The 26,954-nt window shown below is 42.6% G+C and overlaps 2 protein-coding genes across 5 annotated transcripts in view; one reads left to right on the top strand and one right to left on the bottom strand.

Annotated features, from left to right (window-relative positions):
• ANKEF1 (ankyrin repeat and EF-hand domain containing 1) overlaps window positions 1-18,955 on the bottom strand; it is a 66,648-nt gene extending 47,693 nt beyond the window's left edge. For 2 of the 4 annotated variants that reach the window (XM_051614180.1, XM_051614178.1), the window contains exons 1-9: window positions 18,933-18,955; window positions 13,832-14,219; window positions 13,187-13,386; window positions 11,520-11,669; window positions 10,724-10,847; window positions 9,017-9,830; window positions 5,988-6,214; window positions 4,550-4,716; window positions 3,221-3,355 (exon numbers count right to left, since the gene is read on the bottom strand). In XM_051614180.1, the coding sequence (XP_051470140.1) occupies window positions 3,221-3,355; window positions 4,550-4,716; window positions 5,988-6,214; window positions 9,017-9,830; window positions 10,724-10,847; window positions 11,520-11,669; window positions 13,187-13,386; window positions 13,832-14,177 (2,163 nt within the window). In that variant the 5' untranslated portion in view covers window positions 14,178-14,219; window positions 18,933-18,955. Of the gene's footprint in view, window positions 1-1,526; window positions 2,197-3,220; window positions 3,356-4,549; window positions 4,717-5,987; window positions 6,215-9,016; window positions 9,831-10,723; window positions 10,848-11,519; window positions 11,670-13,186; window positions 13,387-13,831; window positions 14,220-18,932 lie in introns of those variants that run through there. The other 2 variants (XM_051614179.1, XM_051614181.1) reach the window with 2 other exon arrangements.
• The window catches only part of PAK5 (p21 (RAC1) activated kinase 5), a 210,015-nt gene that overhangs the window by 13,722 nt on the left and 169,339 nt on the right, over window positions 1-26,954 (top strand). The window lies entirely within an intron of this gene.

Raw genomic sequence — 26,954 nt, 5'->3', positions numbered from 1 at the left:
ACAGGCTCAAGAGGTGGTCCTATGCCAACCTCATGAAGTTCAACAGGCCAAGTGCAAGATCCTGCCCCTGGGTTGTGGCAATCCCAAGCACAAATACAGGTTGGGCAGAGAATGGATTGAGAACAGCCTTGAGAAGAAGCACCTGGGGGTTTTGGTTGATCAAAAGCTCAACATGAGCTGGCAATGTGCACCTGCAGCCCAGAAAGCCAGCTGTGTCCTGAGTTGCATCAAAAGAAGCATGGCCAACAGGTCAAGGGAGGTGATTCTCCCCCTCTACTCCACACTCCTCAGACTCCACCTGGAGTACTGTGTCCAGTTCTGGAGCCCCCAACATAAAAAGGATATGGATCTCCTTGTGAAAGCCCAGAGGAGGGCCACGAAGATGATGATAGGGCTGGAGGATCTCTCCTATGAAGACAGGCTGAGAGAGTTGGGGCTGTTCAGTCTGGAGAAGAGAAGACTCTGAGAAGACATTATAGCAGCTTTCCAGCACCTGAAGGGAGCCTACAGGAGAGCTGGGGAGGGACTTTTTACCAGGGTGTGTAGTGATAGGACAAGGGGTAACTGTTTTAAGCTGGAAGAGGGGATGTTTAGATTAGACATTAGCATGAAATTATTTAGTGTGAGGGTGGTGAGACACTGGAACAAGTTGCCCAGGGAGGTTGTGGCTGCCCCCTCCCTGGAAGCGTTCAAGGGCAGCTTGGATGGGGCTTTGAGCAACCTGGTCTAGTGGGAGGTGTCCCTGCCCATGTAGGGGGGTTGGAACCTGATGATCTTTAAGGTCCCTTCTAACCCTAGTGATTCTGTGGTGATTGTGTGAAAGAACCCCGTCTGAAGCTCAGATTCCAGAGTTCAAGACTCAAAGGTAAAAATTGTGTATTTGAAAACAAATTTTCAAAAATTAGCTGTACTCTTGCGCCAGACAGCTTTTTAAGTCTCACAGTGTTAAAATAAATTTGAAGAATGGGTACCATCAAACCAGCAGCTGATTTTATTTACAGTGTTTGTCTAGGCCAGTGCCATCTTCTCTCCTAAGGGACACACACATCACCTCACTGGACAACCAGGGAGTGAACTGCATTGTTAGAAAACTGTCTATCATGTGCCAACAGTAATTAGCTGAGGTCCTGAAACACAAGAGATTTTTATCCCTTATGTGTTAGCTAAATAGATTCTTTCCACAATCTATTTAAATATATATATATACATATATGTATGTATATATATATATATTTAACCTTCCAAGGATAGTTGGGCTAGACGGCTCCACAGGCTATTTGCACATTGTAGAGTGTTTAATATGGGTGCTGCTTTCTCTGTTTTTCTGTAGTCTGAATGTTCTGTTGAAGGATAGATTTCTGTTAACTTCACACTTTTTGCTTCTTTAGATATCTTTTATGGCATTCCCTCCCACTTCTTTCCTCACTAAGCTAAACATTCCCAGTATTTCCAGCCTCTGCTTACCCAAAGCTCATCACCTGCTGCTGCCTTTTTGAAGCTCCAAATTGGGCTCTTTTCTCTGCTGCCAACCATTTTGCAGAGATAATCAACAGAATTTAAGGGGCGGTGAGTCTTTCTGCAGAACACAGGCTGGTTTGGCCTGATCCTACCACACAAATTTTGGCTACTTTCTATAATGAATTTTCAGCACTTTTTCTTCATGCTAATAAGAAGCATCTTCATATCATTATATTTAATAACCTTTTTAGTAGAAAGGGTGCCACTTGCATATTCCAGGAAAAAACTTTATGTTGGGGTGAAAAATAGCCTCATAAAGCCATACCTTTACGAAGAAGAAGGACATGTGTGTCACAACAGTGGCCACTCCATGAACTACATTGAGCCAGCTCCAGAGATTGGAATCACATGAGGATAAACCTTTTCCCAGACTAAGCCCTTAACAAAAGATTGTGTGTAAGCAACATAATCTACAGAGGAAAAACTTGCTACATTTTTTAACCATAACTGAGATACATTTACTGAGCACTGCATGATTGCTTCCTTACCAAGGAGCAGCCTTTTAGAGTTTTCCCCTCAAAATACATGCTGAAGTAGCTTTTTCTAGCTGGCATATTCTGTAAAGGTTCTATTAAAAGGGTTTGTGGAGCTTTCTGAATGGCCACCCAGTTCAAAGCGTTCACGGAGCAATTCTTGCTTTCTTACTAGCTCCAGTGTTGCCTCATCAGGGGTCCAAATCTAGAAAATAAAGGTATTTGTAGTTAATTTGGACATAACTTCTGCGATTGAAGCATTAAGAAGATACTGTTGGCCAAAAAGAGCCTTGTTCTAGCACTCCTTTCTATCCTAAGACAGAAGAAAACTAGTGCAGCCTCCCAGTGGATGTTACCATAGCCATTTGTGTGTAAGTCACAGTCTCTTCTTGTTGCTTCCAACTGATATACCATGGGCTCAGATCCAAAGCTAATTGTTTAAAATGACTGACTCAGGCCCAGGATCCTCAGAGTGGAAAATAGTAATTAGCTGTAGAATCACTGACAATGTAGCCTTATTCCCCTGAGACCATTGCAGAAACTAGCAGAGATTAGGATAAGGAAAATGGTAAACAAACTCCAAACAAAACCTCTCAGTCAGCAATGGTATTCTTTTCCTTTTTAAGGGAAACAAACAAACAAACAAACAAACCAACAACTAAAAAACCACTTCTCTCTAATCTTTTTCTGTTTCTTGATTATTTGCAAATGAGTATTAACAAGTGCCCAGTACAAAAATTGTATTTCCAATATTCTAACTTTAGGAAGTAAATATTTGGTGTACTGTGTTCCATTTAGCTCGATAACTGTCATCAACAAAAATAATCATGTGATAACTAATTGAGAAGGCAAGTTAGAAGTTTGTGCCAGGCCCATGTGGAAGAACTCCTACCCTTTAGGTGTCAAAATGTAAAAATCCGTCCCATTAATGTAGTTGCATTTGTATTTCAACTGTGGATCCTCTTTAATCCTGTTTTAAAACCTGATGAGATCTGATTTCCATTATAATTTGATTTATATAATTATGTGTGTATGTATATAAACCAGACACATATATATGGACCCTTTAGTTTACTGCTGGTTTGTGGCAATCTCTCTAGCCCGTGTCACATCATCTACAAGCTAGTTGAATTATGAAGTCATTTAATCAGATTGTTCTGGTTTTTGATCTACAAGGTCTACCTTTAAATTAATGTGAAGCTGTGCTCATGTTTTGCTACTGTACCTACCTTTCTGGGTTTGAATGAGATGTCTTCTGTTTTAGTAGCACCACTGGTTATCAAAGCATTCAGATAAATAACACTGTCCTTAGGAGAACGCGGTGACCCTTCAAGTATGGGTTCTTCTATGGCTGCCCAAGACATCTGTTAAGTCCGGAAGAGAAGTTATCAGTTAGACAAACACAAGGCATTCAGAAGCAAGACACATCCTGCATTTTCTGACCTGTCTTTTGCTATTTACTATGAGTGCATTTTACTTAATCTGTTCAGAAGCTGTTTTTCTTAAAGCTAACTATTTTTACAACTAAAAACTTGAGAGGGAAGCCTTTTAAAAGGTAGGTGATGACTCTCCTTCTTGAAAACTAAAACATTCATGGCTCTTTAAGACACACAGGACAATCACCCTATACCACTGCTGATCCCATCCTGTGCCAGGTGATAAATAAATGAACAAACACCTAAGACTGTTGTCCTTCTGCCTGTGAAAGTCCTATACCATCCCTGACAAATTCAAAACATTTTTGAAAGGGGACAACCAATATATGGCTACTGGAACATATTTACAATACTGTCCAGGGCAGGACTGCTAAAAGATGTTTCCAGCAGTGCAGATGCAATTGCATTTTCTCTTAAATAGCATCCCAGGTCTGACTAACAAGGACCACTGGTAAATCAGGAAAATCTCAGCCCCATTAATACAACCATGCTGTGGTCACAGAGGCTGATGTCAGCTTGGGAACCAGATGATTGGTAAGGTACTCGAGGCTCCTGGGCTGCAGGAAAGGCATTCGGAAGAACAGCAGCCAAACATCAAATGTGGGATTTGAGAAACAGAACTTGAGTCAGCAGTAGAAGAGGAAGGATATGAGACAAGGCAGGAAATGAGAAGTCAGCAAGCCTGATAGTGCCTCAGTGAGTTTGAGTAGCAGAATAAGAAGACGTTTCTACTAATTTGAAGGGCATTGGCCTTATCCTGTGAAGAATCAGGTGCTCTCTTTAAGTTAAGGTTACCAGTTGTTCAGTATTTACTACAACAGAGCTGAATAATCATAAACTTCAGGAGGAGGGGGAGAAGAAGAGGAAATATTTTTCTGTGTCCTGTCAGTAGGACATGATTTTAAAGTGAGACTGGAGAAGGCATGCAGTTCATATAATTAACAATTCAAAATTTCAGCCAATGAACAAGTACTACTAGTGGCCAGAACAACTACTAGCTTCTGAAAATACTCACTTCAAGACAACTGCCTGACTTACAGCTGTAGAGACACATGGATGGCAAATGAAAGAAAGAAGCACTCTACTATTAGCAGATCAGTCCTTTGTTGCCACCTCTCATACCTCACTTTTCGCAGCTTGTAGTTCTGCAGGTGACACTGGCTTCTCAACTTTTTCTTTCTTTGCTTCTTTTCTTTCTGCCACTTCTGGCAAATTTTCCATTTCACTTTGGAGTAGATCAATTATTCTAGAATCTGCAAATGCTTGAGCAATATCAAGAGCATTCTTTCCTGTATTTAAAAAAAATACCTGTATAAGCCATGAAAATGAACCTTGGCAGTTATTATTGCAACTGGATAATGACACTACAGTGAACTGAATTTAATTAGGCCTCTTTTATTAACCATTCAGTGTGCCAGCCTGACACTGGTGTGAGGACTGGCTGTCATCAGCACTGCTTGCAGAAAAAAGGCCTTGCAGAAATGACCTTTGAAACCAAATATTACAGAACTTCTTGGAGTGGTTGCTTTGTTCTTCATGTCCTGACATTTACAGCTTAATATCCTGGTCTTACAGGTTGTAATTTTGATGGTGGAGAGCTGAGAGCATTTAGCACTAGGAGGTGACTAGCATAGTGCAAGGTCAGGAATGTGGACCAAGTAATTGTAGGTGTCTCCCTCATCCAGTGCTTGCTCTGTGGCTGGCAAGGAGTCAAGGGAAGCCCCATGGTTTAAATGAGGCTTAACACCTTCAATGGTTAACAAAGGAAAAGCTCTGCTGAATCTTATGAGTTCAGACCCTGTGGCTGTGAAGTAGTCGCAAGATTAAACTGCCGTGTGAATTGAAACTTCAGACAGTAGCAGAAATGGAGAATTCACATCCCTTCTATGAGCAGGGTTTCACCTTCTAGGCATTTGGGCAACCAAAGTTTCATTATGTAGCAATATTGCTTCCTGTGTCAGAGCATGGGCTTAAAATGTGATAAATGTCAACTGTTTAATCTCAAAATAGAGGAAATAATACTGAATGAGGGATCTGTTGTGAGGAGGTAACACTTCAGTACTAGTTCAGATCTGGTTTTCTGTTAAGTCTTTTTTTTTCTCAAGAAGTAATACGTACATGCTATGCAGCAAGAAATTTTTTTAACCAGTGCTGCCTGTGCCTAAAAATAAATTATTTAAATGGGTGGCAGAGTACACACTGGCCACAACTAAAATCTAATTTTCTATGAAACAATACTAATAGCTAGTTAGATTTTTCTTAACTAAAGCCACTTATAAGTCTGTATATATCCTGTGAGGAGCAATAGCCTCCTTAATCATGAAATTAATCATGTTACATTATTTTCTAGGTGCATAAAACCCATAAAAGCTGACTACTTAGAATAGTGACTCCCATACTGTTGAAAACTAATTGAATGTAACTCCTACCTTCATTCTGATCCTGAAAGCAATCGTAATTTCAGAACACTTCTCAAAGCATCCCAAGAACTTACTTTTTTTTAATAAAACATGTATACGCTTAAGGAAACAGGCCTTTAGGGGGAGAGATTGATATTTACCATTGCTGTTTGTAGCTTCGATGTCAGCACCTGCCTTGATCAAAAAGTAAACTAAATCCAGCCTGCAGCTCTCGATGGCTCTCATTAGGGGGGTTGCATTCCCTATTGCAGGTGCATCCACTGCTGCTCCAGCCTTCACCAGCAGCTCAGCAATACCTAGGTGCCCATGGTAGCAAGCGTGGTGGAGGGGAGTCCACATGAAATTGTCTGTTGTGTTTATATCAGCCCTACAAAAGGGTAAGAGGAGTTGCAGCAGATTAAGGTGGCTACTAGATAGAGTAACACCCACAGCTCCAAGTACAAGCAATGTTCACTGCCCACTGCAATGGCATATTCAATGTAACCAAATATTTTCATATTAGTACCACTACTCTAAAACCATTTTAGAATCCAATTTATAGCTTGGCAGGGAATATTAATTGTAAGAGTGTGCCTGCATGGCTGGGGCCAGGGGGGAGATCACATCCCCTTCTAAGCCAACAGAATGTCCTCTACATAGAAGTTTTCACAGGTACAGAGAAAAACAGGCATTGAAACAGCTTAACAGCCCTCTAAACAGCTAGTGTTTGGACTCCAGCTTCACTGAGAATGGCAAAAAGTAGACTAGGGACTTGAAAAATAATGCTACTGGGCCAAGAACAGGTGCTCTGAAACACACAGCAAAATTGTCTACTGTCCAATTCACAAATGAGTCACAGAAGGCCCATCTTAGAAAATCTGAGGATTTAAAACTTTTTCAGCCACTGTGCTACTGGACTAGATCTGTTTCTGCTACCAGGTTAAAACTGGCATGTTCTAGAGGATGCAGTGATAGTTTGAGGGAGACATCTGCAATATGCTGCCTTCAGATGATGCTAAGGGGAAAAGCATTATCAGCCCTTTAGCAACTGTCTGCCTTTGGGGCATGCTAAAGCAAGGCTTGGGGAACAAGAGCCACTAGAGCCCCTTCATGGTGTCAAAAGCATTTGAAGAAAGTACAATCCATGACCATGCCCAGATCTGCAATCTCCCATGTGTGCCACATACAGGCTCTGCAGGGTCAAAACCTCGTGAGGGGATTCCCCAGTACTGGAGCAGAGTGAGTTACTTTGTTTTGTTTAGGACAGCTAGAGGTCCTGAACTGAATTAGAGTCACTGTCCGGTTTTCTCAAGGGACAAGGAGCTGACGTCTTCCTAAACAACATGAAGGGAGGAAGAAGGAAGAAAAATTATGAAGGTAAGCTGCTTCCAGGGATGGCTTTTTGCTTTTTGAGTTAGATGGCTAGTATTTAACTCTAGATCAAAAGAACAGATTAATCTGGTATTTTCTTGTTTAAATTTTTAATCTTATTCAGAATCCTACCTTTGATGACATCTTATCATAGTAGATTCCCCTGAGCTACCATTTTTAGCTTTCTTATCTTTCAGATGCTTAGCCATGAGGGTTTATTAGTTTGCAGTTTTAATTTCCTTTATATTTCTCATTAAAATAAGTAGTCCCAGTTACTCCACTTCCTTTCTCAACCCAACATCCATACCAAAACAATTACTCTGTCTGGCCCTGAATCCTTCTTGCTGACTCAATTCTAATAAAAACAAACTGATCAAAGAGAGCAGGGACAGCACAGCACAGATGTAAAAATTTGTCAACATTTTCTCCTGATCAAGCATCGAATTTGCCTTTAGCCCAAATGTAATTTATTTCTGAATCTTTCTGCAATGAGATAGAAAGTAGATAATACCAATTTATGTTTAAACCTCAGCCTTATTTATATCTCTGGAAAAATGTTTTTTCTGTTTGATATGGATTTGTGGTATTGTACTGAAAAGTTTATACTGTAAAAAGTATTTGAGCCCCCATGCCAAACAGAAAGTGTCTGAAACTGCATGCTGGCGAAACATGTAAAGCTAAACACTGTACTGAGAACTTTTGTCTCCATTTTCTGATTTCTGCTGATCTAAAAATCTCAAAATTGATACTATTTGTATAAACTAAGTTATTACATTCTGGGTCTGCTAGATATCATGAGATGTGACTTCAGGGCTACCTAGTGAGGCTTGACAAAAGCAGTAGATTTTAATTTGCTAGCATTTGCATCCTTATCTTTGGAAGAACTGAATATACACATTTACACAGCTTTCCATATGCTTCAGGAATGTCACTGTAATTACCAGGGTCTGTAAAGCTGTTAAGTCTCTGCACAAATTGGAGTAATGGCTAAAGCCACTTCTCCTTAGAAATGAATGTTAAAATGAATTCTAGCAATAAGTAGAGAACAAAGCTAATGTAAATAACTTTGGAAAACGTTCATTTAAGCATTTATATGAATGACTGTAGGACTACAGCAGTCTGACAAGAAAAAAAAAAAGAGATTAAGCTTTTACACAAGCATGACTGATCATTCTTAAATGGCTTTCACTTTTAAGCTGTCATTAAGATTTTTCACAAATCTCAATGTGTCTGTAGGCTACAAAATTGATGAAGCACTTCTAAAGTGAGGAACAGACTATCTGGCATAAATCCTGCTGCATCAGCCCTCTGAGGCTGCAGAGGAAAGAGATCATAAGGCTTTATCCCCTTTAAACATCTGCATGCAAAGGCCCTGGCATGTGGAACAGGGAAGCCCGAGATTACTTTGATGGTTTCAGACAAGTCACTCAAGCCAGATTTCCCCAGAATCAGCTATTTGATTTTGAGAGTTCAGTTTTGAGGGTGCACTATTGGAGATGTGTGTATGAACTAACTGAAGGTCCAGTAGACTGGATTTTAAGGCACTCTGTCTGACCAAAATGTCGACAGCCCAGACACCAAAACTTTCAGATCTGGAGAACTGACCTCTTGGGTATTTCTACGTCCCTGTTACTGTAAGTTTGAAAATTAATAAACTAACCCTCTGTAATGCAAGATTACCTTTAATATTAATCTATATGTAAATAAAAACCAAACCATAGTCTGTTGCAACCAGATGTCTACTGGAAATGTATGCTTTCGAATGCCCTTCCAAAATAGCAATTACAAAAAAACCCAAACAACTCTGAAATTATCTTACCCCTTTTCCAGAAGGTACTGCACAATGTCTGTGTTCCCACTGGCACATGCAGTCATCAAAGGTGTTTTGTAATATTTATCTTTTATGTCTACTGGCACACCCTCCTCAAATGCTTTCTGTAGAGACAGAATGTCTCCTGCTTTGACGAGGTAGTTAATGTTCATGTACATTTTCCTTGGCTCATCTATATACCAGGCACGGTCATCATGCACAGGATGGGCAGATGGGTGGTCTCGGATATGATGGTGGGTATCAGCCATGTCCTGAATAGCCTCAATCATGTAGGCAGGGAAGCCATCTTCCCCATGTGGAAACTCGTTCTCTGGAATAACACAAATCGGCACAGGGACTGGGACACCTTTTTTGCCTCTTCGTTTCTTCCCTTTCTTGCCCTTCTTTTTGGGTCCAAAGGCCGTTATAAGATAGCTTTTCTGCAAGTATTTAGAGCCTTTAAAGAATTCTTCTATCTTGATTCCCAGTTCTCCTTCATGCATTTCAGCAATGCTTTTGATTTGTTCAGCATCCACAAACGCACAATGCTGCTGAATAACTGATATAAAATCATCTTTAGCTACTGTTCCATCTCCTTGGTCAACTGCCTCAAACGCCTTGTAGAGGGCAGCCTGGTGCTCTAAGGACCAGTCATAGAGCCTCAGTGCCCAGCGGGGGTTGAGCTCCTCAGCCCCAGGCTTGGACTGTTTTTTAAAAGTGCGTTCAATTTTACGCAGTTCTTTTGCTGCTGCTTTAAAACCACCTTCCTTGGCAACAGCTCTTGGAGTCTTTGTCAACAGGTTTTTCCATGTAGGATCACAGCCTAAAAAAATATGGACACAATTTTGCTGATAATACATTGGAATTAGCAATTACTAATTTTGTAAGAAGAGACTTGTAATATACATGCAACCAATTGCCACAGGTCTGCAATTTTATATTGTCTGAACTATAAAGAACAGTAATACATGGACCTGCATCATTGACCTCAGACTGGAAGGTCTGCCATGTGCTGCCCGCATTTGTTTCCCAAAGGGAGATTTATTTGGGCAACCTGTCCAGTCATGAATATGTATAGAAAGGCAGAAATCCTGTGAAAATTTTACATTTTTACTAAAAGTAGTGAGCAACTTCAAGAAGAAACAAACTCAGATTAAAATGTCACTCACTGCTCTATACCCCAACCTTGCAATTTGACCATGGACCACTCCATTAGTTAAGCGTTTGAATCAGAAGGACAGAATGTAGAATTTTGCATGGTGCTCTCAAATCAAAGCTTGAAGTGCTATCATTATCTGGTTAAGTTAGAAAGTTATCATCGCTTCTTTGGAGTATGTTTAAATGCGCCAAGTTTTCTCCATGGCTACACTGACATCGGGTTTTTTTAATGATCAGCAACCAAAAATTTTTTTTTCTATTACAATATTCAACATGATCCTTCTAAAAACAACCCTAAATCAGAGCTACTTAATATAGTCCAGTTCATATTATCCAAACCCAGTATATTTCTTCTGCTTTCTTTAAGGAATGTTTTATCTCAGCCATATTAGTGGAAGTAATTCCTAATAGCCTATGTTAGGTGCTGCTTGGTGAGAATTGCATATGCCACTTAATATATCTCAGAGAGACAAATCTTTGATAAATGCCTGAGTGAAATATTTCCTTGGGCACAAAAGAATACACATTTTGTTGTAAAGAAAGTTATTTTTAATGTACCTCTTTGTCCTATAAACTTGCAGCAAATTGCAAATCCTCCCTCTGCAGCATAATGAAGTGGCGTGTTACCGTTCATAGCAATCAGGCCCAAGTCTCCATTATAAGATGAAATAATCCTCAAAATCTAGAAAAAACAATGACAGTTTTTAAGATGACGAACTGTGAGAACAACTTACAAATAAATGAAAAGTCACATATTCCTAGACTGTATAGTGAGCGTCTCTCCCATGCCCAACTGATCAATGTGCATGTAACGTTCAAGTTTTCTGTAGTACTGTGCTTGCTTAACTGAGGAAAGAGAAACCTTGTTCAGCTGTAAACATTGAGAACAATCTTCACTCCTGCCACCCCACTGCAGGCCCATTGCATGCACCATCAAAATGGCATGATCTTATGTACTTTGAGGATGATATAGGGGGAGAAAGTGCCTACCTGCTGCTGTTTGCATCTGCCTTTCCTATAAGGGTAATGCTTCATCCATGTTACACAGCTATTACATGCTACATCTTGGGAGAAACAAACTCTGCAATGGAGCTGCTTGCTCCAGACAGCCCACTAGCACACACACACTCAGAGGTACCTTGACAAAAAAGGCTCTGCAACTATGAGAGAGATTCTATCACTGCCAGATTCCATTTGATGGTTAAAAAGACTCTGTTCTTGACTGATTATTATGCTTTGATTAGCTGAGATACTGGACTCAAAAAGGAAAAAAAACAAACCACAAACCAAACAACCTCAAAAAAAACCCAGGTTCGGCTTTGCAGCAATGCTTTAATACCAAGAACAATACTACCTCAAAAAAGCCACCTTTGGCTGCAAAATGTGCAGCGCTGTGTCTTTCAAGGTCAAACAGGTTGACATCAACTCCTCTCTCAAGCAGACCACGCACCACCTCGAGAACACCTTCTCTTGCGGCTTCCATCAAGGCTGTGCGACCTGTAGCCTGCAGGGCAGCAAGAAAACCATTCAGAATTTGTTTCACATGCCACTTCAGGCTGGAACAGTACAATCTGATTGTTGCAGGGTGTCATAAAACTGAAGCTCTCCTTTTAGGTATTGCAAAAAAAGAAGTCTAATAGTTTTTAAAACACTTGGTAAACTCTGAGAATCTAGACGAAATGCTGCTAAATATGTGTAGTCAAATCCCAGCCACACAAGTACTTTAGTAGCTTGAGCCCCTTGAATGGTCCCCATGAATACCAGTTCCTTAGTTAAGGAGTACTTTATGCTGTGTGCATGCTGTCACACATGTTTGTAGAATTTAACAAAAAAACCTCCTCTATCCTGAAAAAAAGCATAAGAAGCTATGGCTGGAGGAGTGCTATGAGGAAGGCAGAGCAACTTGGGAATTTCACAACTGTTCTGAGACGAAAAGTTCATAGTGCTGTCTCTTTTTCTAGATTAATAGTGTATGTTAGTGATTAGCAGTACCTGTTTGTTTTTTAGTGACTGACTTTGGTAGATCTTCCCAAGAACACAGCACATCTTGGATCAGGCATCACCTGCTATTAATATCCTGGCCCAAAGCAACACTTAGAATATCTGACTGGCTGTTTTACAGAGGGGTAAAGAGGGCAATGAGCTGTCGAGAGGTTCCACTGAAGCATGTGTTCTTCCCTGGTATCTGTGTTTCTCTAGGCGTAGGAAACTATTCCCGTTATATGACCAGATATGTTCCTATCATATTACTCCCCCCAAAAATCAGGTTTTTTTAATATTGCAGTTACCCCGAGTGCATGAAACAGACACAAGTGTGAAGAGTATGGGATAAGGATGTCCAAACATTGATTTTGCTCTAAGTCCAAGCCAGGAAGGATATGGCAAAACTAGGACCAAGGCAAAAGCCATAGGTAGCTTTAAAGGAAAGCTTGAGCTCTTTAAATTGATCAACAACAGCACAGAGCTTCAGCCCTTCAGGTCTTTGTTAAATCAAGAAAGTAAATGAATAAATTACTAAGATGTACAAAAGAGAGAAAAGTTTCTTATGCCTTCTCCCTGCCTTGATTCCCTGTCAGATTGTTCATGCTGGACCCACCTTTTACAGAATCACAGAATGTTAGTTAGGGGTCAGAAGGGACCTCTGGAGATCATCAATATTATTTCAACTCTGAAAACCTTAGAGCACATTGAGACAAAGTACAAGTCAGCATTACTCCACTGAAGTACAGTAAGCTGCACCTTACAAGAACTGCTCCAGTTATATTTCATTTTTGTAAAAAATCTGCACTCTCATGTACAAAAATCTAAATCGGGATACATGGTTCAAGCAGGAGACCTTAATTCCTGCTCCTGCAGAAAAAGGGTGATACAGAAAAAGGGAATAGGCATGGCCACAGAATTAAGTACTCACCACTCCTTTCTTATTTTAATGTGAGGGTTTAAGGTCATATATTCTAATTGTCTGGTAACTTTTCTATACCCCTGTATATATAACGTTCTTAGTTATAGAAATATTCATACTGGGTTCCTTGCATCGGGATTTACTCCTCTTTCCAAAAAATTCAGACATATTTCTTGGATATCATGAGCTTGCTCACAGGCTTGTAGAAGTAAAGGCTTCCCCCTAGTAGTACAGTTGTTAACATCTGCACCATAATCCAAGGCAATTTGTGTGCAGTGGTAGTGACGCTTTGTAGGTAAAATGCAGTAAAACAAAACACCTGCAAAGAAAAACAGTAGGAATTATGGACAATGCTGAATGGTAAGAAAGAACATTACTCAGGCTGGAAGCTTCACAACTTCAATAGGGACCCATCAGCTTCTTTTAGGGTATATACATCCAAAAAAGCTTCTAGTTTAAGGCCTTTGAACTTGGGGACAAAACTGGAATGTGTGGTAGGCCTTGGGAGGAATGTGATTCTCAATCACAAGTTATCTTTCAGCTGTGCAATGAATGGACCTATGATTTAAAGGCCTAGACTTTTTCAGGGAGAATTTTCATTTTCATCACAGTTCATCACAGACCAATAGCTTGTGTTGAGCTGTAGGGACTACCCTCAACCATGGTTCTCTCTACAGACTGGACACAGCACACCTAGCAAGTGTGTAACACTGTAAGGGGTTGTTTTATGGTATTTCTGTTGGGTAAGTTTCCTTTTTACTTACCTTTCCCTTCATTATCCACAGCAGTCATGTCTGCTTTAGCTTTTGCTAATAATTCCAAAACCAACTCATGGCCTAGCTCAGCTGCTTTCATTGCTGGAGTACGTCCCATTTTGTCCTGGACATCTGGATGAGCTCCCTGTTCCAGCAAGAAGCTGCACATGTCAGTGTCATTTTTCATGCAGGCCAAATGAAGGGCACTATATCCTTCCACAGGCTCGGTGAAATTAATAAGGTTTGGAAATCCATTCTGGACCAGTTTTTCTATTTGCTTCTTGTCTTTTTGGTGAACACACTGAAGAAGTCTGTAGATCTGTAAATTTACAAGTCTGCTGTCCACTGGTAACATCCTGGAATAAGAAAAAAATGGCTTCTTTCAAGGAAGTAATGTCTGCATGAGGAGAGAAGAAAACATGTAAGCACAGAGACGGGATTATAATTACACACCAGTAAGAAAAGGAGTCAAACTATGCTCAAGGCATGAAAATATCTACTTCAACTTGACAGAGCTCTAAGCTTTGAATGAATATCATAGAATGCCAAGTTGGAAGGGACCTCAAGCAGCATCTGGTCCAACCTTTCTAGGTAGGAACACTGTTTAGATGAAATATCCCAGCACCTTGTCAAGAGTTTATCTCAGTACATATAGCATATATAGAGATTCTATAAACATATGTAGCACCTTGCAAAATTCTCCTTTCTATTCATCAAACTGTTCAGTATAATTCGAGGTGAAACTTAAGAAACTGTAAGGCTTTCCATTCAAGGAACTGTTGTAATCTACATTTACTTGGAAGCCTAAGGGGATGCTGATCATCTGTCACTTTAGTACTTCCTCCCTTGTGACAGAGTTTAAATAGCAGAGGTGTTACAAGAGAGGAGTAAGGAAAAGGTAGGGAAGGGACATACAACACCAGGAGCCACTTAAAAGCTGCCCTTTCTAGTCTATGGAGCATAGCAAAAATATTGTAAAATGTTCATGTTTTGCTGGAAAAACTGTTTGTCATTGTAACGGTTTTGACGAGCTCTACACAATGTTTTATCTGAATTATTATTAGAAGCTGCTCACTTCCAGAAGCGTTTAATGGGAGCTAAAGCATAAAGACTCTTCTCTTTGTAGTGTAATCTGGTCAGAATAGGTCACCTGCTCGCACAGTTTTGGGGCTTTCTCTCATGTAAAAATGATGTTGCTTAAATGCTAAATTATTTTCTGTGTAGGTCTTACACAACCCTCATTCAGATCAGATACAGTATATATTATATATAACTTAAAACTGTTGTTTGTTGGTTGGTTTTTTTTCTACTGACAAGGGTTACAACTATAGCAGCACTCTTGTCCTAAACTTTAGAATTGAGGAAAAAGGCTTCTTATGGGTAATGGCCTGCTAGAAGTGAAAATTAGCATCCCCTATGGAGTCTAAAGCCCAAAACCTTACAAAGTAATTTCTGAGCAAATCCTCAATGCAAGAACTTTTTCCTGGCTTCTGAACACAGGGAAGGCAGTGGAGTAAACTCTGCAGGGGCTGTGGCAAGGAGCAATAAGGAGGTACTTCAGGGAAGGCTTGTACAGTACTGACACGACTGAAATTCAGCAAGAGAAAAGTTTTTAAAGAACCTTTGATGGAGCTGACAAATGTTCTTTAATACTCCTGTTCCATTTCCCAACACTCTGCAGCAGTAAGAAACTTGGGTTCACTCCTAAAAATGAGATCATTTCTTCCCACTGTAACTCATTATTTGCACCTGGATTTTGAACAGCACTTTTCCAGGAACTCACTTAGGATCAAAATATTCTTTCCCTTCTTTCTACCCCCTGAAGCTGCAAACACTGAAGAAATTACATTCTCCATGGAAATAGGTTATTAGTGCTACAGAACACAAGCAGCATTGCATTGATAAAAATATTTTAGTAACGCTCAATGAATCACAGAATCATTATGGTTGGAAAGGACCTCTAGATCACCAAGTCCAACCATCAACACAAAAAAACTCCACAACCTCAGCCACTTGAGCATGTCCTGAAGTACCTAATCTACACAGCTTTTTAGTACCTCCAGGGATGGTGACTCAAACACCTCTCTGAGCAGGCTGTTTCAGTGCCTGACCACTCTTGAGTATAGAAATTCTAACTACATCCAGTCTAAACCTCCCCTGCTGCAACTTCAGGCCATTTCCTCTAGTCTTATCATTACTTACTTGGGAGAAGAGGCCAACATCCACCTCTCTACAACCTCCTTTCAGGTTATTGTAGAGGGCAATGAGGTCTCCCCTGTCCTGGTTTGAACCAGGATGAAGCCAATTTTCTTTCTGCTGATTTTATTTTTTTCTTCAGTGAGCTCTCTTTTAACTAGCAGCAAGTTTTCCAGCTAGTGAACTGATAGCACTGGAATGTTTATGTTATAGCCAAGAGATCAAGGATGCTTTGCTCTCCTTGTTGCATCTGCTTAGGATAGTAAAGGAGCAACCCTTCTGTAGGGAGGAGCGGGCTACACAGACAGCAAAGGAAGGAGGGAAGGAGGGAAGGAAGGAAGGAAGGAAGGAAGGAAGGAAGGAAGGAAGGAAGGAAGGAAGGAAGGAAGGAAGGAAGGAAGGAAGGAAGGAAGGAAGGAAGGAAGGAAGGAAGGAAGGAAGGAAGGAAGGAAGGAAGGAAGGAAGGAAGGAAGGAAGGAAGGAAGGAAGGAAGGAAGGAAGGAAGGAAGGAAGGAAGGAAGGAAGGAAGGAAGGAAGGAAGGAAGGAAGGAAGGAAAACAAAGTATGTAAATAGGTATTACTTGCTCCCTACTTCCTTTGTCCCATTCAGGATGTGAGACTGATAGCACACCTTACACTTACTGCACACTTTTGGTTTTGCTCACAGGGTAATGTATTACACTTCATTACAATTTCAGCCCCAGATCAGCCTGATGTTTTTTCTGGTGCTTTTGAGATTCTTATCATGGTGTTCTTTTAATATTTCACACAGTAACAGAATAATTTCCATAAACATAAGTGAAATTATTTTTATCACAACAGTAAAGTATATTGTTATCACAATTCAACCACCAGTGAGATCCCACCCAGTTTAAAGTCTTTGCTTCAAAGCATTAAGAAACAACAATTCACATTAAAAAAACCATAAAATTTTAACTTTGACATTTACTATTTCTTTGCAGTACTTCTTGAGAGTGACTGATCAAGTTTTATTAGAAGTTTCCACAGTAACAGAATCAAAGTAAGACAGGTGGGATAGAATACTCTACCCAGAGTCAGGTAAAGATATGAGGAAGCAAAACAGCCTTCTATGTATAATGAAAATATAACTACAGCACCTTGCAAACTTTCATTAAAGAAATACAACCAACCATACATATGTCATAGAATTTTTATCACTTAACCTGTAACAGACTTTTTAATGGAAAATGAGGGGCTGTTAATGTGGCTTTGAGAAAGTCATGCTCTGGTGAGGGCTTCATGAAGCTGTAATCATAAATCCCAAGCTTGTAACATCTACTTAGCAGCAATTTTATCTGTTGACAAACATCAAGAGAATTGCTACCTTCATTCTGCCAGCTTGTATCATCGTTTTGGTTGAGAGCATGACCTCATTTCAAATTCAGATTCATCCTTTTCCTGGTACACCTCATATCGAATAAATAGTTTTAATCAGATTCTTGTTTTCTCACAAAGCTTTCCAAGCCGTGATTGAGGAACATTGATAGAGAGGGAGGTCTGGTGGTCAGCATTCTCTCTGACTCTCTGTCAAAGCCTGGTGCCTGACTGCTGCTGGAAGCACTTGTGACTCCTTTTTGAAGTTTTCAACATCTTTTAGTTTCAATATTTCAAGTTGAAAACATCTCTTTCACTATTCACAAATCATTACACAAAATTTTCAGATGTTTTATCTTTAGTGCGAGAAAACAGCGTAGCAGTTTCTAAATTTAAGCCATTTGCAGGCTGGCCATAAAGATAAGCATGACCCCTGTGTGTCAGCATAAAATAAACCAATATGGTAGCAGTGCCACTTTATTTTCATAGCTTTACACAAATAACCGCACTGAATTATTGGCTGTGACTGATGTTTAACGGGAGTGATACAGCAAAATACTCCTAAAACTGAATTCCAGGATAATGAATAGCCTATAATGATGGGTTTTTTTCTTTGAGACCATCTTGATGTTAACTCAAGAAATGCTCTGCCTCGGCCTGAGAAATAGCTTAGTACTGAGCCATGGTCACTTTCCTGGTGCCTCTTGTCCGAACTGATCAGGTTTTAATTTCATGTTGACATCTCAGCCCCAATACAGCCCTCTGGGCACAGTCCTGAACACTGTGGAGGCAGTCCGGAGGTTATGACTGGATTAGATCAAAAGATGCACCTTCTTGTGTCTTCAGTTCATCTTGCAACTTCAGCGTTCGTCCCAACTGGAACGGAAGAGCCCAACGGGCTGGCAGCAGGCAGCCCTGGGGGCCTGCCAGCACCTGGCAATCAGGTGTACAAGCAGTATCAGCTGGGGATGGGGGCTGGGAGGAGGCTGCTCCTCACTTAGCAGGAGAGCCCGGGCTCCCTGTAAAGCCTCTGGACCGCTGGGAATGAGGTGCTGCTGCGCCCGAGAGCGAGGAGCGGGGCGTGCAACCACGCCCGCAGAGCCTGAGGTGCTGAGGACCCTGGGGAAACCCGGTAAGGGATGAAGCCGGTGTGAGCTGATTGTCCTTGGGTTGCAACTCAGAGGGATGGGTGGTGTTGGAGGAGACTGGCTTGAACGGGAGAGGAACTGCTGGAAAGGGAATACACTGCCGAGCTGGCGCTGACCCACACTGCGCCCAAGTGTGAAGGCCTTGCTCGTCCAACCGTGCAGAAGGACAGGCTGAGCTGACTTGCACTCTGCCCCCCTCAGAGGGAGGGCCCAGGCGCAGGGCGCTGCTGATGGCCCGGCTCTTGGCTGGGCTCGCAGCCCATGCAGAGCCCGACGCCGGCGTTTCTTGCAAAGGCGCGCTGAGGGGCTGGATTCGGCCTCCCCCCCCAGGCACGCGTAAGGAGCTGCGGAGGCGCCGCCTCCCCCTCCGCGCCTCCCCCGGCCTCTCTCGCACCACCGGGCCGCCGGTGCGGCACGCAGCGGGCACTCACCTGGAAATACACGGGCCCCCCGAGCCTGGCGGCAGCGGCCGGGGCTCCCCGGCCTCAGCGCAGCCCCGGCCTCAGCGCAGCCCCGGCCTCAGCGCAGCCCCGGCCCGCCATGGCCGCCCGCCCCTCCCTGGCAACGGGCAGCGCCGCGCGCCTCGCCTGGCAACAGCGGCGGCTGCGGCGGCTCCTCCAGCGCCCCGGGAGGCCGGGCGGCCGCTCCCTGCCCCCCAGCTCCCCTCAGCGCCCCGGGAGGCCGGGCAGCCGCTCCCCTGCCCCCCAGCTCCCCTCAGCGCCCCGGGAGGCCGGGCAGCCGCTCCCTGCCCCCTGTCAGGCTGGGCAATATCCACCCACACCACATCCAAACGACCCTTAAACACGTCCAGGGATGGTGACTCAACCACCTCCCTGGGCAGCCTATTCCAGTGTCTAACCACTCTTTCTGTGAAAAAAAATTCCCTGATGTTCAGTCTAAACCTCCCCTGTTGCAGCTGGAAGCCATTCCCTCTTGTGCTGTCGCTAATTACCTGTGAGAAGAGACCAGCACCAGCCTCTCTACAATGACCTTTCAGGTAGTTGTAGAGACTGATGAGGTCTCCCCTCAGCCTCCTCTTCCTCAAACTAAACATTCCCAGCTCCTTCAAGTGTTCTTCACAAGATTTATTCTCTAGGCCCTTCACCAGCTTCATTGCCCTCCTCTGTACTTGCTCCAGCACCTCGAGATATCTCTTGAATTGAGGTGCCCAAAACTGGACACAATACTCCCGGTGTGGCCTCACCGGTACTGAGGACAGGGGGATAATCACCTCTCTACTCTGCTGGTCACACTATTTCTAATACCAGACAGGATGCCATTGGCTTTCTTGGCCACCTGGGCACACTGCTGGCTCAAATTCAGCCGCTCATCAATTAGAATCCCCAGGTCTTTTTCTGCCAGACACTTTCCAGCCACTCTTCCCCAGGCCTGGAGCATTGCAGGGGGTTGTGGCCCAAGTGCAGGACCCGGCACTTGGCCTTGTTGAACCCCACACCATTAACACTAGCCCAATGATCTAATTTATCCAAGTCTCTCTGTAGAGCCTCCCTATCCTCATGCAGATCAACACTCCCACCTAGCTTGGTGTTATCTGCAAACTTACTGCTAATACACTCTATGTCCTTATCGAGATAATAAAGATGTTAAACAGAAACGGTCCCAACACTGAGCCCTGAGGAACACCACTTGTGACTGGACCCAGCTGGATTTGGCTCCATTGGCCACCACTCTTTGGGCCTGACTGTCCAGCCAGTGCTTGATTTGCCCCTCTGAATGGCAGGGTAAGACGGGGGGACACCGCCACACAGCAAGTTTAGGGAGGAGGTTGATGAGGAGTGTCAGTGGGGAGGGAAAGAGCAGCTGCTGGGCTTGGCATGGAGAGGCCACGCATGCATGTGGGAGCCTGACCAACCCTGAAGGTCAGTCGTAGAATCATAGAATGCCAGGTTGGAAGGGACCTCAAGGATCATCTGGTCCAACGTTTCTAGGTAGAAACACTGTTTAGATTAGATGGCCCAGCACCTTGTCAAGCAGAGTCTTCAAAGTGTCCAGTGTTGGGGAACCCACCACTTCCCTGGGGACATTATTCCAATATCTGACTGTTCTCATTGTGAAACATTTTCCTCTTGTGTCCAATTGGAATCTTCCCAAGAGTAACTTGCACCTCCTGTCTTTTCCATCTGACTTCTTTTAAAAAGGGAGTCTCCATCTTCTTGGCAGCCACCCCTTAATACTGGAACATGACAATGAGGTCTCCCCTAAGCCTTGTTTTCTCCTGGCTGAACACACCCAGTTGTCTCTCCCTTTCCTCACACAGCAGGCTTCCCAGGCCTTTGGTCATCTTTTTGGGCCTTCTGTGGGACCTCTCATCTGGTCACTGAGCTGTGTTGGCAACGTGGGGTGCACCAGTTTCCCTATGTTGCCTTTTTGTAGGGGGAAGGGTTTTCAGTGTCCTTCTATAGTGCTGTGAGGAGGGAGTGGGATGTCACAGCCTTTGACAGTTTCTTACTGTTGACTTATTTTCTTGCCAAACTTCCTTCCCATGGAAAGCAGTACGGTATATTTATTTCACCGGCGACCAGAATGGAATTACAAGATCAGTGTATAAACCAACTTAATAGCTGTCCCCAGTGGGTTTGAGTAGCACTGTAATATAAATGAGCTCTGTTAGACTTGATTTGAAGCATAATTGTTCACAGACCTGACTGGAAGGAGAAACCTATTTATTAACAGGAGAAAAATGTCAGTGTCAGAGAAAAAGCTCAAAACTGTTTATGTGAGTTGAAGTATAAGTAATTCTAGAAGGCAAACGCTGCTAACAGAGGGATTTCCCAAGCTCTTCAGTCTTTCTGACCATTCCCTTTAGTGTCTGATTTGAACCACTGAGTGCCATAAACTAACAGGCCCTTGGTGCTTCTGTTGGGCTCAGTAATTATGTATGGGATGGTGGCAGTGACACTGTTTGTGCTGTACCTAGCCAAGATTGGCTGTTGAATTATTTGCAAAACACCTCTAGCATTAGGAACTTCAGCAAGAAGGTTGGGGTTTGATATGAAATCTTTTCTGCCAGGGAAATGGTGACACACAGCTGAATACATGTCCAACAGTGTGGAAAGCTGGGTGATGGCAGGCATGGGACTTTGTGGTGAGTCACAACAATAGTTAACATCATTTTAGCATAATGTGTTCAATTATTTCCTCTGCAAGGAGTGCCATTTGTACAGTAGCTGTTTTGTACTAGCTCTTTGCAGTGTGAATTGGCTGGATTGTTAGTCTTACACTGTTTGTCTTGGTGGATTGCTTTCCTCTTTGCAAAATACGTCATCCAGGCTTTCCTCTTTTTCCTCAGTCACACTAAGTAGATGCTGCAGACACGGCATAGCAGAAGCCGTTTCCTTGCCTGTTCTATGTAAGATTTTTTGCCATTAAGGAGACACTTGTATCTCGGCCTAAGGCCCAGGTGACTTCTTTTTTCACTTTGCAGAGTAGCACACATTAAATGCCTGGACGCATTCCTGTGTGATGTACTCTAGGTGACCCTGCTCTGGCAGGGGGGTTGGACTAGATGATCTTTCAAGGTCCCTTCCAACCCCTAGGATTCTATGATTCTATGATTCAATGAAATGCACATTAGAAAAGCTAGCACATGTATTTTGAAATGTAGTCCAATATGAAAAAAACCTGAAGATCCTGTCTGAAACACCTGCATGACTTGACTCTGGGAATTGTGGCAACTCTGGAACCAGACCATAACAAGTGTGGGTATCTGGTATTTCACCCCAAGTGTGGGTACGTGTATAAAAGCATGTGTGTTTAGGGGGGATATTTAGATTTTTACACTTGATTTATTTTCTTATGGGGATCATCCTTCCATGAGCTTTTTGAGAGTGATAATGAGGACTCATGATTCAAGAGGCAAACCAGCCTTTTTCAACAGCTGAACATCATACTGAATGTTTCAAAGCAATATGGCTTCAAGAGCAGAGCACCTCTGCCTTGCTGGCTGCTGCTCCAGTATTAGGATCACAGAATCACAGAATCTTAGGGATTGGAAGGGACCTCAAAAGATCATCTTGTCCAACCCCCCTGCCATGAGCACGGAACCCTACCACTAGATCAGGTAGCAGCTCAGTCATGAAGGAGCAATGGCTGCTTCTGGGAAAATCCCAGAGCTTCATGGTTACCTAGATGAACACAATCTGTGGAGCCCATAGCAGACAGGTTTTGCCCACCATGTCAGAATCTGATTATGAGATAATCAGTAGTAAATAATTTCCTAACCAGGACTATTCCAAAGAACACTTATTGCTGAGCAGCATATACTTTCCCCCCTTGTTTTATACACTCTTAAAACATTAACCTCAATTGCTCCTAAAACGTACGTGATTCACCGTGATCGGTAAAACCTCTGTTGCTGATATGCCCACTTAACAGCTCCAAAACAATCTAATTACAATGAAAAAACTTCACTGCTGAACAGCAGCTTCGATGTGTTTGAACTACAAAGGCTGTGAAGTTTTGGTTGGTGCTAGCAGAAGGTACCAGACTGACAGCACTACGCAGTCCCTGCATGGAACAAGTGGAATAATATAGCTCTGATCCTCAGCATTACTTGCTGTCTTTGCATTGTGTTGGTTTTTATCTGGTGGTGTAAAAGCACAAGGATGCTACAAAAATTTCACAGCCAACCTCTGGAAGGAGGCTGTGCCACATAGAGATTGCTTGGTATGCCAGTCATGCTGACATCACCTTCTCACCGTCTTACAGATACCTGAAAAGAGGTTGTAGTGAGGTGGGTGTTGGTCTCTTCTCCCATGATTGGACAGGAGGAAATGGCCTCAAGTTGCACCAGGAGAGATTTAGATTGGATATTAGGTACATTTTCTTTACTGAAAGAGTGGTCAAGCATTGGAAAAAGCTGCCCAGGGAAGTGGAGGAGTCACCCCTCGAGGTGTTAAAAAAAATCAATGTGTAGAGGTGGCACTTTGAGACATGGTTTAGTGGGCATGGTGGTGTTGGGTTGATGGTTGGACTTGATGATTTTAAAGGTCTTTTCTAATCTTAATGATTCCATGATCAGTGGGAGCTGGGCTAGGTGATAACTTGCCTTCAGCTGGAAGGTGTGCTTGGGGTTTGCGTGGTTTTTACTCAAGCCTTTTACTGCACAGTTATTACTGTTTCTCATCTCTGTGGATTCTGATGCTACTGAAAAAAATCTGATGCATGGTGCATTGCACCCAGTGTCTTCTCGTTATGATTTGCCAGCTTGGGAGAATGACATAAACTTATGCATTTGACTTATTCTGAAGATTGTCTGGACTGTTTCAGCTACCTGTGAGTTACACTGAGGGAGTACAAGATCAAATCAGGGAATTCATAATACTAAGTATCAATAAAACTCTCTGCCTAGCCCGACCTTTTCACCACAGTGGGAGTGAAGCGCTGCTGCAGCTGCTCAGGCGTGTGTGTGTTCCTGTTGGTGATGCCCATGGCAGCACTGGTGAATGGAGGGGTACAGCTTTTCTGCCCATTGGAATAGCTTGCAGCTTGGGCTGGGGGGTTGCCCTGGGGGTGTTTCTCACCCTGCACCTTCTCAAGTTAGGGGAATAATCTTCTGGAAGGAACTTAAGGAGATGATCTTTGTTTCATGCAGCAACATCACCATATCAAAACTGTGCTATTCCTTGTGTGTTTCCTGAGCTCCACTCTGTTTCTTTTTTTTATGACACTCTATAAAGCTTTTAATACCATACAGATCAATGCACAACTTACAAAACTGAATTAGCTTAACTTTTTTGCTCTTCCTTTTATTCCTTCTGTAATTGCTTACTGTCAAAAACAATGCTCAGTCTTTCTACCAGTATGTCTTCTTAGGAATAAGCCCCTCCTTAGAAGAGAAAATCCAGTAAATCACTGATGTAAGTGCTCAGTAAGAAGGCCAAACAATGGCTGGAATTTACCTCCTGACCAAACTTCTGTAAAATCCATGTGCATGTTAATACAGCTAGTAGAGTACTCCATAACCCATGGTGGTATCACGTCTGTGTACATACATTGTTAGATCCCTGATACTGTGTCCCAGGAGATGAGATCTGGGAGGAAAGCTGCATCTCTTTTGTGGTGGTTGTTCTCAAAATAATTTTTTCCCCAAACACGCAGTAGGGCTTATAAAAGGCAAGTAGTGATAAAAGACAATGTGTTCTGCCAGGAGGTTGTCTGTTGAATGCAGTCTGAGATGAACAGACTGCAGGAAACAAACCCAGGAAAGCATCTGCAGCAGGTTAGCTGGGTATTAGGAGAGGAGAAGTTCAGATTTCAGAGTAGTGTCAACAGAGTTGTTTGGTTTTTTTTTTTGTCACCCAAGTTTTTCCTAAAATACTGTAACTGTTGTTCAATTTGGATGTTGCAAACACATGCTGCTTGTATGCGTCTGTACTTTAACTTGAACCTGAGGTAAAGGTGATTTCATGGTTTTACTGGGAAAGAGGGAAGCATTCCTCACCCGATGATGTGGCAAACTAAAGTGGGGCAGTCCAGCAACTCCACAGTCCCCAGTGTATGTTCCCCAGGTACCGTGTGGACCAGGATGAGAGCTGGGACCCTAAAGTTGCGCAAGCTTCTCCAGTGACACATAGGTGGGCCAGAGTTTGGCTGAAGAGGCAACAGATCTGGGGGTCCTTGGAGTTTTATCATTGTCATGGTTAACAATGTTTGTTCACTACAAGCTTCTGTCACTAATCCCACAACTTCTGTACCCTACAAGACCTGTGGAGCAGGGAGTGCTGCACTCCTTTCATCACCATTTCTTATGAGGGTCTCTTTCCTGTTAAGCCCAAGGACTCTGCAATCATTCCCACTACCTTTTTTCACATGTACTTGTCTAATACTCTGCCTTGGAACACATATATCTTAGTGGGAGGATTCCAGATGACTTTCAGTGGGAGGCATCAGGCCTGTTACTAACTGAAGCTCTGACTCTCTCTTGATTATTTCTTTATATGCAGATCACAATATTAAAAAGCTGAGGGATAATAATTTTGTAGCTGTTTTTCAGTTATCTTCCCCACTGACAAGGTTAGACAGCAATGAAAACACAAACCGCCTTCATTTGTCCCATCTGTTCTCATCCAGCCTGTCACTGTACCCCTTGTGAGATATTGTGCACTACAAGTTCTTAGTTTTCAATATGAAGGAATAAATGTTCTGGAGTGTTGCTCATCTGATGTTACATGAGGTTACTGAAATATTGATCACATGCTTCACCACATACACAGCAAGTAAGTAAAGGAGGAGTTTTCTGTTGGGATTTATTTCATGTTATTCCTATCTGAGGGGCAGCTCTTCCGGTGATGCTGGCTCTCAGCAACAACTTACTGCTGTAGCTTTTTAGAAGGAAGACCATGTAATGGAAAGTGTTGTCTTTGAGGCAGAGGGAAATATGTGTATCCTGGCCCCAGTGGAGAAACATCTGGGTTTCAAAGCTGACTGTTGAGTTCTGTGCTACTTACTATAAGGAAGGGTAATCTGCACAAAGAACCACTAAGAGCGTGATAGCAACTCTTCCAAAGGAATTTAAGGCTGCTGAAATCCCTGAGGTCAAGCAGGGGGAATTCCTCTACAAGAAATACATTGGTTCAGTTGGAATAAGCCTTGTTCCTGTTTCCTTGCTTAGCCTTGCTCAGTTGTGGTTAAATGAGGAGAGTAGATGATAATAGTCTGACAATCTTGCTGTTGACTGGCTGTGGAACAGGTGGGAGCCCTGGATTGTCCTTGTACCAATGCCAGCTCTAGGGATGATCCAGCATTTGAAAAGAGAAACAAGATGTTCCACAATCTAAAACAGGTGCCAAAAAGGGCTATTCCACTGCTGGGTGTATCAGGAAAGAACTTGGAAAAGTCAGTCTGTTTGCTCACCTCACCTGTGCTTCTGACTCAGTCTGCCAAATTACCCACCATGAGAGAGAGTAACTTTCCTCAATAATTAATTAAATACATGAGGAAAGCCTTCCCAGGTAAAGATGCAATTTCTGGTTCAGACCAAAAACCTAACCAGGTCAACTCACAGCAGGGTCTTTGGCTTGACAAGGGAGACTGGCATGGGGGAGACTAAGGTTCCATGCTGCTGCCCAGTATCTACCAGTGTCACCAGAGCTGATCCCAGCTGTTCAGGGATCTTTTGTTCCCAGAGTCCCTGGATTTTGTGTCATGCCACAACCATGACATTTAAAACTGTATGTGTAAACCAGCAGTCTTTTCCACAAGTTAGTAGGAAACTGCTAACAAAGCCACTGTGCTCAACTACTCTCATGGATACATGTTACTAAAGTTTTCCTGTTCATGTTAATAGATGTTTTTTTCATCAGACCTTATTTCCTATAGTAGTAGCAAAGCCAAAGCTTCAGGGTGAATATATTCTTTCTAAGTTACAGGCTGCTACTGCATGCTGATACCTGTCACCTTGGTGTTTAGCTTTCTGACTGCACTTGAGGTTA

Source organism: Apus apus, chromosome 3 (assembly GCF_020740795.1).
Source record: "Apus apus isolate bApuApu2 chromosome 3, bApuApu2.pri.cur, whole genome shotgun sequence".
Classification (NCBI taxonomy): domain Eukaryota; kingdom Metazoa; phylum Chordata; class Aves; order Apodiformes; family Apodidae; genus Apus; species Apus apus.
This window is presented reverse-complemented; position numbering and strand designations above follow the sequence as displayed.